The 13,539-nt window shown below is 43.9% G+C and overlaps 1 protein-coding gene and 1 non-coding gene across 2 annotated transcripts; both read left to right on the forward strand.

Moving 5' to 3' along the window:
* The first annotated feature begins 2,261 nt into the window (after window positions 1-2,261).
* Window positions 2,262-4,939, forward strand: LOC128821388 (60S ribosomal protein L37-like). Its single transcript, XM_054002379.1, has 4 exons — window positions 2,262-2,290; window positions 3,047-3,182; window positions 3,469-3,553; window positions 4,823-4,939. Exons 1-4 carry the CDS (start codon window positions 2,288-2,290, stop codon window positions 4,890-4,892), a joined length of 294 nt encoding a protein of 97 aa, XP_053858354.1. The 5' UTR covers window positions 2,262-2,287; the 3' UTR covers window positions 4,893-4,939.
* On the forward strand, window positions 4,641-4,721 carry LOC128821395 (small nucleolar RNA SNORD72). Its single transcript, XR_008441095.1, has one exon. It is a non-coding gene; the product is annotated as a small nucleolar RNA SNORD72 (small nucleolar RNA).
* Window positions 4,940-13,539: the final 8,600 nt, after the last annotated feature.

The raw sequence follows: 13,539 nt of genomic DNA on the forward strand, positions 1-13,539 counted from the left end.
GGGAAAATATAAATCAACAGAAAAATTATTATTGGAAGGCGCCAGATGGCTTATTTTGGATATGTGGAAAGGGGGCATACCCAAGACTCCTCTCTAGTTGGAGAGGGAGTTGCACTTTGGGAATTATACAACCAGAAGTCTTTCTTCTACCAGTACCAAATGGAGATCAATTAGGAGTACCAGTTTATGAGGACCTAAAAAGAAATAAAAGAGACTTGATTGGGAGATCCCAAAAATGGGGAGATGAGGAGTGGCCCCCAGAACACATAGTGGAAACATATGGGCCAACCACCTGGGCACCAGATGGGAGTTGGGGATATCGAACCCCAATTTATATGCTGAATCATATTGTAAGACTTCAAGCAGTTGTGGAGATAATAACAAATAGAACTGGTCAGGCAACAGAATTAATATCAAGGCAACAAACCCAAACAAGAGCTGCAGTGTATCAAGCTAGGTTGGCCTTAGACTATTAGCTGAAGAAGGGGGTAATTGTGGAAAATTTAATACATTAGATTGTTGTTTGAAAATAGATGACAACAGAGATGCCGTCCCAGATATAGTCAATGTTATCAGAAAAATAGCCCATGTACCGGTCCAAAAGTGGGAATCAATGCTAAAAACTAGCTGGTGGGATAATGTATTGGGCATAGAATGGTGGAAGAAGCTAGGCTTCTTCCTTTTATGTGCCATAGCTGGTTTGATATTTCTTCCCAGCTTGATCCCCTGCTTTATTCGGCTAATCACCAGCGTAGTCCAGGGCATGCAAGTGGTAACAATGCCTATAGACCCAAAATTGACTACATCTGGGACTGCACAAAAGATTATGGTGTCAAAGAAACAAAATAATATGGAAGACCCCTTGGAGGAAGCAAAAATTATTTCTGAAGAAAATTAGGAAATAATGGAGGATGGAAAACAAGAAATACTGCTCAAGCCAAATGATTTGCAAAAAGGGAAGAGGAGGGATTGTTATAAATACATATTATGTTGTTAGCTTTTCGCAAATATTAGGATGAATGTTATATGTATAATGTTAAAATAACTTTGCTTTTATTTCTGCTATTAAAAAAAACTTAGACATAGTAGTAGGGGTAGCTGATATAGTTATGAGTGAACTGTCTATTTGGTTGGGATAACATCCAGTGAACATATAATGAGGACCCTGCTATTGATATGCCAACTATCAGCATCTGCCATCTGAATAAAGTATGGACCAAGGCCCAAACTGGAAGTGATAAAGAGAAGGAGCCAAAACCACAGCCAAGAAACACGCATGCTCTAAAAAGGCGGACCCAAGGAGGGGCCATGTAAAATAATTCCTGGAATATGTAAACTAGCTTATGGATATGCATAAGAATCTATGAATATGCAACAGGCTGATGTAATGGAAAAGGTATTTAAGGGGTATCCCTGAGGGTGAAGGTGTGCTCTTGGCTGAGTGCCAAGACACACCCAGCTGTAATCTTTGCTTTACTGTCTTTGTCTACTATTGTCCTTTATTAAACTGTTTAAATTTTCACAGGAGAGTGAACGTGTTTTTCACACTTTCCCTAATAAACTGTCTTTATCTCAACCCATGAGTTTTCTAGCTTTTACCCTTCCGATTTTCACTCCCATCCCACTGATGGGGGAGTGAGCAAGTGGCTGTGTGAGGCTTGGTTGCTGGCTGGAGTCAAACCACAACAGCTGGCATGGACGAATTTAAGTGGTGCATCTGAATAAAAAACAATTTTACACTAATGATGTCCATTGCAACGCTTTAGGCAGACTATCACCTTGCATGTGTGGGGCTTGGGAGGGACACTGACAAGCACAGCGTGCTTGTTTTTTAAGGCAGTTCACTTTGAAACTATGTATTACAGCCACAAATATCCTGTCCCTGAAGGGGAAATTTTCAATTCAGTCATGAAAATAGGTTTCACTTGATGTAAGGCCAGGACTTCATTCAATGTCACCGAGGAACCTTTGGGGTCTGGCCCCCGAGGGTCTCACCCACAACACCACAGCATTCAGGGACCCTACCTATCCCAGTAGGCCGGGCCCGGCGGGTAGGGGACATCACACGGAGAGGACTCCTGAGTACAACTTGATGTGAGGCTAAGACAAGGAGAGCACTCAATTTCTGCCCCGCCGAGCCGGGCCGGGCCTATCCAGCCGGGCCATCGGCTCGGATGCTTCCGCCATGCCCAACCGAACAGTCCCAAGCACGTCTCCGGAAGCGCTTGCCAGACTATAGCGGAAGCGGGGCGGGGCATAGTCTCTTTGGTGCTAACCCCCGGAGAAGATGGTGAGTGCTGAGGCCCGGGTGTGGCGATATCTGTCATCATCCGCCGCCGTACCGGGCTCTGTAAGGCCGTGGGCCTCGTCTGGGGTGCGGGGCGGCCCTGCGCCGTGCTGTGGTCGGGCTCGGCGGTGGGGCTGCGCTGCGGGGAGACGAAGCTGGGACCTGAGCCTGAAGGCCTGGCAGTGAGCCCCGTTCCTGGCCTGTGTGGGGGCGCGGGACATCTCGTCCTGGGCGAAGAGGCAGCGATGGGGTATGGGGCTGTGCTACCGCGGGATCTCCTTCGGGGTCCCCTCCGTGCTTGCTGCGGGCCTGGCCGGGACAGCGCTCTTCCCAGGGATGAGAAAGCCTTTCAGATAACGTAGTAAGAGGGAGTTTGATTGGCAAAGCCTCTTGTGAGTGTAAGGTTAATCTATGAAAATAAATACATTTCCTCAGGAAAAAGCAGTTTAGTGTTCATCACCGATAAATTTGAGGGAGATGAGAAAGGAGTTGGAGATAACCACTCGGTAGCTTCATTTTATTTCAGCACTGGGCAGGGGAATAGGAATGGCAAAGAGAAGTGTAAGAAACTGATTTCTTAAAATGGAGGATACCTATAAAAGAAACTGAGTTGGTGTTTCAGAGATCAGTGTGCCTCTGCCATGTTTACTGAACTTGGTGAATTTGAGAGTGTTTTTTAGAGAAGCCTCTGTTTTGAGTTACATGACTTTTGAGTGATAGTGATATTTACAATGTGCAATGTCTTGAAATATTTCTCAGACAAAGGGTACATCATCATTTGGTAAGCGACGAAATAAGACACACACCTTGTGCCGTCGGTGTGGGTCCAAGGCGTACCATCTGCAGAAATCTACCTGTGGGAAATGTGGTTACCCTGCTAAGCGTAAGAGAAATTGTAAGTAAGAGCTGAGTTTAAAAACTTGTGGTTTTTTTATCGTCTTCAATAATCTGGCTTTTTTCCAACCAAGAAAGAATACTGTATCATCTTGCAGTGTTAGGAACTTTTTTGAAATTAATACTGATTTAACTGTATTTCAGCTAACGTGCAGTATTACTGAATAATAATTTACTTAATTTGTAATTGTTTTTTTCTTCTGTGAAATTGAATAGTTGTGCTATTCAAACGTACCATGCAACTAATTATTTGGTGTAGATGAGTAACAGTAATTTCTGTGTTCTAGATAACTGGAGTGCAAAGGCTAAAAGACGCAACACCACTGGTACTGGTCGCATGAGGCACCTGAAAAGGGTCTACCGTCGATTCAGGTACGACATTTTATTACAAACTAGTGTAATCTGACATCTTCAATGGATTTCACTGAATTATAAAATTCATCATGCAAAGTTAACACTTATTTAGTGTGCTTGATGAGGTATGGTGTTTCTTTTAAAATATATTGTGGAAATAAATTATGTCATATCTTCAAAAGAATATACTGCCAATTATAAAAAGCTCATTCATTGTTAAAACATAGGCTGTATAGCAAACTCTGATGTTTCTGTTAATTGTAGATAGTACAGAACACAGAGGGTATTGTAATAAAGCACTCACATTTGAAAAGGCATACTTTGTATAGCATTACCTCTTTTTGGGAGTCTGAAACTGATGGTTGCACTGAAGTTGGATTTTTCTAAGAAACAATTCTTGAAATGCATTTCAATCCCTTCTTGCCCACAAGAAAAGGATTTAAATACTTCAGTGGCTGCTCTTTAATTTGGAGTACAATTAATAAGTAACATCTGATTCTGAGTTACAGGTTTCTAAAACGTATTATAAAGCTTTGAGTTGTACTTAAAAGGTACTGTACTGTTAAACTTGCTAAGAATTTCTTTCTGTATGACCTCCATGTTCTAAAGCACAGCTCTGTAACTTTTGGCCTGATACACCAGAAAGATGGATGAAAAAGCCAAGCAATTCAAGAGTCTTTTCCTAAAAATGTAGATTGGATTTAATAGTGAAAAGTAAGTCTTTTAAGTCCCGGACCTAGGTGTATTTGAGGGATCCATTCGTCTGGGCTTTTTTGGTAAGCATAATCTTTCCCAGAAGCATCCAGAAAACACCTTACAATGTGCATCTGCAGCCTGATTTCTACCAAATGTTGCTGAAGTAGAAATGTCATCTCCAAAAGCAAGCTTAGGGTCGATTTCTGTAAGAAATTGACTTGCACTTCAGTGCTAACAAATGCAAAATCTTTTGCTGAGCTGCTTAGTAGGAACATAAAGTAAGGCATGCCTTCAGTTGGTGTGCTGTATCAGATTCAGTCTTGCAGTGTTTACTCAGTTAATGAAATCTTCCTGTTTGAAGAAGTCATTTACTTCAGCAGAAGAGAAAACCATATTGCTTATTCCAAACAGTTTGTGAATTATGTTTCTTAAGAAAAACCTCTGAACATATGAACTCCATAGTGATTTCAGTGCATTACTGAGAGAAGCTGAAAAAAGCTGGTGAACCTGATCTGAAACATTGCTTCTTGGAAAATAACTTGGAGCAAAAGTCAACCTTTCAAAAAATAATAACCATATTTCTACTTGTAGGAATGGATTCCGTGAGGGAACCATGCCAAAGCCCAAGACAGCAGCTGTTGCAGCCTCCAGTTCATCATAAAGATACATGTATTTGTTAAAATAAATTGTCTTATCCAGAAAATGTCATCTTTTGTACATGTTTTACTTCAGTGAAACATGGTATATTGTGTCTGGCTGAGCTGGAGTTTGTTCCCCCACAGCAGCCCTCCCAGTGCTGTTCTTTGCATTGGGAGCTGGAAAGGTTCTGATAACACACCAGTGTTGTGGCTTCTACTGAGCAGCACTGGCACACCATCAGTGCTGTCTCTCCAACATTCCCCCATTGAGGGGCTGGAAGTGGACAAGATCCTGCGCAGGGACACAACTAGGCCAGCTGACCCAAATTACCCAAAGGGATATTCCATACCATATGACACCAGCTCAGATATAAAAGCTAAGGGAGGGAGGAAGAATGGGGATATTCATTACTTTACCGTTCCTTCCAGAGCAACTGCTCTGCGTGCTGAAGCCCTGCTTCCCAGGAAGTGTCTGAACATCACTCGCCAATGGAAAGTAGAGAATAAACCTATTTTTTCTCTTTGCTCATGTGTGCACAAACTTTTGCTTTAGTAAACTGCCTTATCTCAACCTACAAGTTGTTTTCCATCTTATTTTCCCTCCCCTGTCCAGCTGGGAAAGGATGCAATAGAGCAGCTTTGTGGGCACCTGGTGTCCAGCCAAGGTCAACCCACTACAGTCCTTTTTTGGCACACAACATGTGGGATGAGACAAGTGCAGTTAAATTTATATAAATATATAAATCATGCTATAGTAAATAGTAGTTATAAAGTAGCAAGCTCCTGCGGGGGACATGGAGTTTGTCAGCTGCACTCCTTATCTCTATTTTGCTGAGTTTGGGAACATGTTAACACAAACAATGGCTCTATGCTTTGCCCTTACACTGATGGCCTTGTTATGCTGGGGGAACGGTCTTGTGGACAGTGAAGGAATACACTTCCCTCTGCCTGCCTGAGACTGATGTGAAGGCTTTTATAATGCAGCCTCCCGTGGTCATTGCTCATCCTTATGTAAGCTGCTTAATACTGTTAACGATATTAGCTAATACTGTTGGTACACTATGGAGTTCATGGAATCTGGTGTCATCCTGGTGTAAGAGAAAACAAGGTGAGGAGATATTGAAATCTGCCCTGAGGCATCCAGTTCCTGACTGGGAGGGTGGGTGGAAGGGTTTGGGCAGGTTCCTAGGGCAGTTCTCACCTTCCATTACCTGGCACTTTACACCTGAACAGGTAATCAACCCTGACAAACTGACCTGTCAACTGATAGAAGGGTGCCTCGCCTACCCCACTGAAAACCAGCAGCTCCTCACCCTGTACTGAGGCCTGCCTGGCCTGTGCCTACTGAGCCACAGTTCAGTACTCTCAGAGGACTGTAGTTGAGGCAGGAACCCAAACTGCGTTTGAGGATAATAATGGCTGAGATAGGGACCCAAAGAACAACTACAGTTATTGCCCCAGTAGTGAAAAAGAAAAAATGGACAAGGCAAGCTACAGGTCCATATAATTGATTAGAAAGGGAGGAAGAAGAAGAGGGTCAGTGGAGAAGGAGGGGTGGAGCTTTCAGCGCTGTGTGTTTAATACCAGTCACGTCATTGCTGGGGGGAGTAGTTCCGGTAGCGAAAAATGCCACAGCCGGAAACAAATGTGGCAATTTTTGACTGGCTCACTTCAGCTAAGGGGCCTGTGGACCCCGGCACCCTGCACCCTGCCGTTTCTCCCCTCTCTTCCCGTCCTTCCAGGATGTTTTTGCAGGATAAGGGGCTGAGGAGAGACAGCAGCGCCGATATCAGCTGAGTCTAGCCGAGCCGAAAAAGGAGTCCAGCGGGGTATTAGGAAGAGGCAGTGAAGCAGCAGAACTGACCCACATACACCCCCAGCACAGCGGACCGGTGGTAGAGGTGGTGCAGGAACCTGGTGCCGAACTGAACTCAGTGGAAGGAGAGTCAAACCGGTTTGGACAACCAAGCTTCTGGGGGGTTTGTTTAGTCATTGTATTTTTGGTTCATTTGTTATTTTTGTTTGTTTGTTTGAGGTTTTTTTTTGTTTTCTTTGGTGGGGGAGGGGGGTGTTTGATTGCTTTTTTTATTTTGGGATTGGTTTGGTTTGGTTTTTTCTGTCAGCGGTGGGGGGGGAGGGTGTTAAACCACAGAACTCTTGGCCATATTGCCTTTGTTCTCAGGGCCTACCTGGTGGTCTAGTGCAGGAACAGCAGCTATCTTGTTTTTTCCTGGAGGGTCAGGCTTCATATCGCCTTTGTTGGTTATACCATTTTCTTTTTGTACAATTGTTTATTATTATTGCTGTGTTTATTGCAAGCCTCTTTAGTAAATTGCGACTCCAATTTCAGTCTTCTTTAGTATTTACTTCAACATTATAGAAAAGGAGGCGGCTCGAGTGGCCTTAATTTCCCCAATGAGTTTTTAAAACCAGGACAAGAGGCAGGATGTGCTCCAGCTGCTGGAGCTGAGATTCCCCTGCAGCCCATGGTGAAGCAGCTGTGCCCCTGCAGCCCACGAAGGTCCACAGGGATGCAGAGATCCACCTGCAGCTGGTGGAGGAGCCCCACGCTGGAGAGTAGCTCATGCTGGAGCAGGTTTCCTGGTAGGACTTGTGGCCCCATGGGGGACCCATGCTGGAGCAGGCTGTGCCTGAAGGACTGCATCCCATGGAGAGGGACCCACGTGGGAGCAATCTGGGGAGGATTGTTGCCTGTGGAAAGGACTCATGCTAGAGAAGTTTGTGGAGAACTGTCTCCTGTGGGAGGGACCCACCGGGAGGGACCCAGGAGGGACCCACCCCACATTAGACCAGGGGAAGGACTCCTCTCCCTGAGCAGCAGCAGGAACCACGTGTGATGAACTAGTCATAACCCCTATTACCCATATCCAGGTGTTTTTAAAGTCTTATTTTACTTCTCATTATCCTGCTCTGATTTTGTTAATAATAAATTAAATTAATTTCTCTAATTTTCGTCTGTTTTGCCCATGATGGTATTTGGTGGGTGATCTCTCTGTCCTTATCTCAACCCATGAATCCTTTGTTATATTTTCTCTCCCATGTCCAGCTGTGGACGGGAGTGATTGAGAGGCTTTGATGGGTGTCTGGCATCCAGCCATGGTCAACCCACTACAGTCTTTTTGGTGCCATCACTCGGATCATGAGGATTTTGAGATAAGGATAGTAATTGGGAGAGGTAATGGGCAAAACAAGTACTGAACAATGTTAGAGAGTAGAATGATCATGGGGAATTCCTGTAATTGTGGCAAAGGGACAAGGGGTGGATTTTGTGTAAGTTGTTCATTTTTGTTCTGTGTTATGATTATGCTATTTTGGTTTTTGTGGGGGGAATTTTTGTCCATGGTCTTCACCATGGGCTGCAAGGAAATCTCAGCTCCAACACCTGGAGCACCTCCTGTCCCTCCTTCTCCACTTACCTTGGTGTCTGCAGGGCTGTTACTCTCACATTCTCACTCTACTCTTCTCTGGCCACAGTTACATCTGCACAAGAACTTTTTTTTTTCCTTCTTAAATATGTTATCACAGAGGTGTTACCACCATTTCTAATTGGCCCAGCCTTGGCCAGCTGCCCATTCATCCTGGAGCCAGCTGGCATTGTCTCTGCTGGACATGGAGGAAGCTTCCAGCAGCTTCTCACAGAAACCACCCCTGTAGCCCCCCTGCTACCAAAACCTAGCCATGCAAACCCACTACACATTGGGATTCCTGAAAACGCATGTATTTACACATACAAATTCTTGACGGTATGCACTGAAGCAATTAATTAAAAATAATCCCTTAATTGACTTTTCATTGGATAGCACCTCCACCTTGAAAAGGGCCATCATCTCTGTGCTGAATTTAAAAAGAGGGTTGTATGTTACTCACCTTGCCTGCAAGAGAAATGGAATATTGGCACTATGGACTGAGTTTCGTTGTGTCCTAGCACTTAGAGTCAGAATTTATCACAAAGATGGTCACTTGAATAATGGCTCTAAGTGCTGTTCTGGGAGGGAATAGTTTAAGAAGGATTCCCAGGCTGAGACATTGTTCACTGTTTTGTGGCTCTGAAAGGCCTGCAAAAGTATTGCCTATTCAGTGGGTCTTTGCTTGTGTAAAAAGAAACTGTCAAGTCTGGAGCACACATACTGCCATACATGAAGGGACTGGAGATTTGTTATTGTTGAGACAGAAGTTACTCAAATGGTCTGGGAAGGTCCATGTGGAAAGCTGACACACAAATAGATCAGAGTTAAGTAGTGAAAGGACTAGAGCAGAAGTCTTATGAGGAGCAGTTAAGGGAACTGGGGTTGTTTAGCCTGGAGAAAAGGAGGCTCTTTGGGACCTTATAGCTCTCTACAACTACCTGAAAGGAAGTTATAGCTGAGTGGGGGGTTGGGCTCTTCTCCCAGGTAGCAAGTGACAGGATGAGAGAAAATGGGCTCAAGATCCATCAGGGTAGGTTTAGGTTGGATATTAGGGAAAATTTCTTCACTGAAAGGGTGGTCAGGCATTGAAACAAGCTGTCCAGGGCAGTGGTAGAGTCACCATCACTGGAAGTGTTCAAAAAATATGTGAATGTGGTACTTGGGGACATGGTTTAGTGGTGGACTTGGTAGTGCTGGGTTAAGTGTGACTCGATCTTAAAAGTCTTTTCCAAGCTAAATGATTCTAGGATTTTATGCTGGGTGAAAACATTAAATGGTAGGTAGTATGATACAGAAGTCCGTGACTTGGGGGTTGTCCTGGTTTAGGGCAAATTTGGGAGAAAACCTCCAAAAGGGGGCCCCCCCAGAAAGCCAACCCACATGGCCCCTCGCCCCAACCGGTTCGGGAAAAATTTCCTCAGAGAGAAGTGGAAAAAACCTGTTTATTTAACAGGCAAAGCACTCCCCAGCACAAAAAATGAACAATACCAGATGACAAAACTCATTCACCGCTCTGAAGAGATGACAAATTCAGAAAATCTCTCCGGTGGGTGGTCACTCTGTTATCAGTCCCTCCGGCGCTGGGAAAGGCTGCTGCCCAGAGTAGGCCCTGGTAGGCCACAAAGTGTGAGCTCTCGGTGTTTCCCCAGGTCCCAGTCCAGAGCAGGTTTGAACAGTTCCAAGAAAAGGGAAAGAAAACCAGTCCAGGGAAAACTTGGACTGCCTCAGCTAGCTAAATTAAGGAGTATGGTGTTCTGCCCCATCCGTGCCCAGACAACACAGTGGAGTTCTGTGTTCCAGCAGACTGTGGAGGAGTGAGTGCAGGCTGATAACAAAACTCCGTGTTTCTTCTTCGCCCCGCCTGAAGCGATATGTGTAATAAATAAATAGACTCCACAACCTGGGGTAGTTATGAAGTGGGTATGTATGTCAGCGCCTGGTACAAGTGAGATAGCTCTCCAAAACTTGTGCCCTGAGCCTCAGTCTGACCCACACCTTTATTCCCAAAGATGTTCCATATGCAATACATTGCACAACTTTTCCATGCATATTCAACCCCTGGCTCCACCTGTCCCCGCCTCTCATGCTAAATATGTCCACGCCCTTCTGGGCTTGCGTGGTTTGCTGTGGTGATCCTGCGGGGGTCTCTCGGTGGTCCTGAGGCTGAAGATTGTGGTCTTCTTCATGATTGAACTTTTGAACTTTTCTTCTCTGTGCGTGCGCTTTTGGTCCTTTGGTGCTTATCTGAGTACGTCTGTCAGTCTTGATAGGCTTGGAGACAGAGGAGCTTCTTTATCTGGGTTCTTTGCCTCTTCTGGTATTGTTCTTTATGCAAGAAGCTTCAGAAATTTGCATTTTCCTATGCCCTTTGTACCAGGCAGAGGTTTCTTAAGTAAAAGGTTAAAATTCAACACATAACTCTACAAGCTAAATTATAAATGCTTAATTCATTTTGTTAACCTAACTCTAAAAATCTCTGTTTCAGTCCCCCCTTTTCTTAAAATATAGTAAATTCTTTTACTACAGGGGTCTTGATTTAAATTCTGATCTACTATCATGACAGTTCTCTTTCAGTAAGATGCTATAAGTTCTAGAGAGTGAGGTCAGAATGGCTATGCGTTTTAACATCTTCCAATTTGTTGTAGATGTCGGCGAACCCAATGGGAAGAATGATGATGTCTAATTCCATTTCAGAAGGCTGAATGATTGCTTTATTATAATTATGTTATAATACATTAATATGCTATATAAAAGAGGATACTAAATACTACATGCTACTTTCTCTAACTATCATATCTAACTAACTCACAACTCGTGACCCTGTTCTCCAGAGCCCAGACACAGGTGGATCCGATTGGCTCTCAGGCCCAAACAATCCACCATGATCCAACCAAGAGCTCACTCCAGGTAAACAATTCTCCAAACACATTCCACAAGAGAAAAACATAGAGCAGAAATAGAAATTGTTTCCTCTTTCATTTCTCTCTGTGCACCTCAATAAAAAATCCTGAGAGAGAGAGAAATGTGCCTGCCACACCAATTCTACATGAGTGTTAAAATAGTCATCATTAAACTTACAGTAACTAAAATTAATAGAATTATAATGGGGTGACATAAAGTGTTTTAAACAGTGTATTTTGCTATTTATGACTTGTATTTATTAGCTAGTGATTGGTGCTGGATACACAAAGTTAAGAGACTCAACATATAGGAGGTTAGTGACATATCTTGGGTAGACATTCACTTCCGCACCACATATGGTTTTTCATAAAGCAATTCAAAGTGGTTCAGCTTTTCTTTAGTCTTGGGTTTGGTTCGGATCCACAGTAGTGCTAATGGGAGGGATTGAGGCCATGGCAAATTAGCCTCTTGTCCTAATTGTACAATTTGTTGTTTGATCACATGATTCATTTTCTTTACCTGACCACTTGATTGTGGGTTATATGGGGTGTGAAGTTCTCAGTCTATGCTCAAGTACTGGCTAACTTGTTGCACTAATTTTGCGATAAAATGTGGTCATCTATCTGAGGAGATTGTGGTCGGGACTCCAAAGCATGGTGTGATTTCTTGTACTAATACTTTAGTTACTTCCTGAGCTTTAGAAGTCCTGGTGGGGAATGCTTCTGGCCATCCTGAAAAGGTATCTGTTAGCACCAGTAAAAACTTATACCCCCCTTTTCTTGGTAATTCTGTGAAATCAATCTGCCATTGCTGCCCCGGCCCATGACCCTTCCCAATCTGGCCAAGTTTTGGTTTGGGAGTATTTTGGGGTTGGTCTGGAGGCAAAGGTCACATTGTCGAGTCACTTGGGTAATAGTTGCTCATAAATGTCTAGCTATGATCCTTTCACTTAGATATTTATATAGAGCATCAATACCCCAATGGGTTTTCTGGTGTTCTTCCCTTATTAGGGACCATAATAAATAGGAGGGTATAACTAATTTTCCTTTTATGGTGGCCCATCTCTCTTGGTTATAGTCTCCTTTTTGCTCATCGATCAATTTTTTTTCTAGTTTGTTGTATCTTGGCTTAGCTTCGGGGGAAATTTGCCCGTCTGGAATCAGGGCTGCCTCAGTTATTACCTCAATTCTTGCTGCTTCTTTTGCTTCCCTATCCGCCAGCTCATTTCCTTCTTCCAATTCTGAGTTTATCTTCTGATGTGCCTTAATGTGTATGATCACTACTTTCTCTGGCAGCTGGACTGCTTCTAGAAGTCGCAGTACTTATGATGCATTTAATATTTTTCCCTTGAGAGTTCAGCAGTCCTCTCTCTTCTATCAGTAAAGTAGACTTCTGCATTGTCAAGGGGGGGTGTCCTTCAAGTCAGGGCAGCTGGAATAGGTGGCTTCGATGGTCTCCAGGTAGTCATGTTCTAATGGTTCCCCTTGGTTTTTACTGAGGAAGGAGGCTGGATTGACAATGTTTATCTCAGGAACTGTTGTGGGGAAAGCCAGTGTCCGCCTTTTTACCTCCAGCACTGCAGACACCGTGTGAGACACTAGCACAGTCATTTTCTGGCCCAGGGTGAATTTGCGTGCCTCTTGGATGTTCAGTACGACTGCTGCAACAGCTCTGAGGCATCCAGGCCACCCTTTAGCTGCTGTATCTAATTGCTTAGGGAAGTAAGCCACTGCTCTCTGGTATGGGCTGAGGTCTTGTGCTAGTATTCCCAGGGCGATTCGTAGTTCCTTTACAGTCTGAGGTTTTGGGGTCTGGCATATTGCCTCTTTCCGCCTTTGGCCTAAGGTACGTTGTCCAGCACTGACTTCGTAATCCAGATAAGTTACTTTCTGTTTTACTACTTGGGCTTTTTTTTTTTTTTTTTTTTTTTGATACTCGCTACCCTTGGAGCCCCAAAAAGTTCAAGAGGCTTACCGTCCAGGCCACACATGCTTCCCTTGTCCGTGTGGCTATCAGGATGTCATCTACGTACTGTAGCAACTTCCCTTCCTCTGCAGGGGCTTCCCAGGTCTCTAATTCCTTTGCAAGTTGTTCTCCAAACAAAGTGGGTGAGTTTTTGAATCCTTCTGGGAGTCTGGTCCATGTCAGTTGAGTTCTTCGCCCGCTTTTAGGATTTTCCCATTCAAATGCAAAAATTTTCTGGCTGGCTTCGTGGATAGGAAGGCAAAAGAAGGCATCTTTTAAATCTAAAACAGTAAACTAAGTTAGCTCGGGTGTTAACCAAGTTAATAACGTGTAGGGATTGGCCACCACAGGATACAGATCCTCAGTTACTTTGTTT

The sequence above is a fragment of the Vidua macroura genome, chromosome W (genome assembly GCF_024509145.1).
Source record: "Vidua macroura isolate BioBank_ID:100142 chromosome W, ASM2450914v1, whole genome shotgun sequence".
Classification (NCBI taxonomy): Eukaryota; Metazoa; Chordata; class Aves; order Passeriformes; family Viduidae; genus Vidua; species Vidua macroura.

Excerpts from the sequence above, each read along its gene's own strand:
- LOC128821388 (XM_054002379.1), top strand. Across the intron at positions 3,183-3,468 it reads TGCTAAGCGTAAGAGAAATT|ATAACTGGAGTGCAAAGGCT; the intron begins GTAAGTAAGAGC and ends TCTGTGTTCTAG. Across the intron at positions 3,554-4,822 it reads AGGGTCTACCGTCGATTCAG|GAATGGATTCCGTGAGGGAA; the intron begins GTACGACATTTT and ends TTCTACTTGTAG.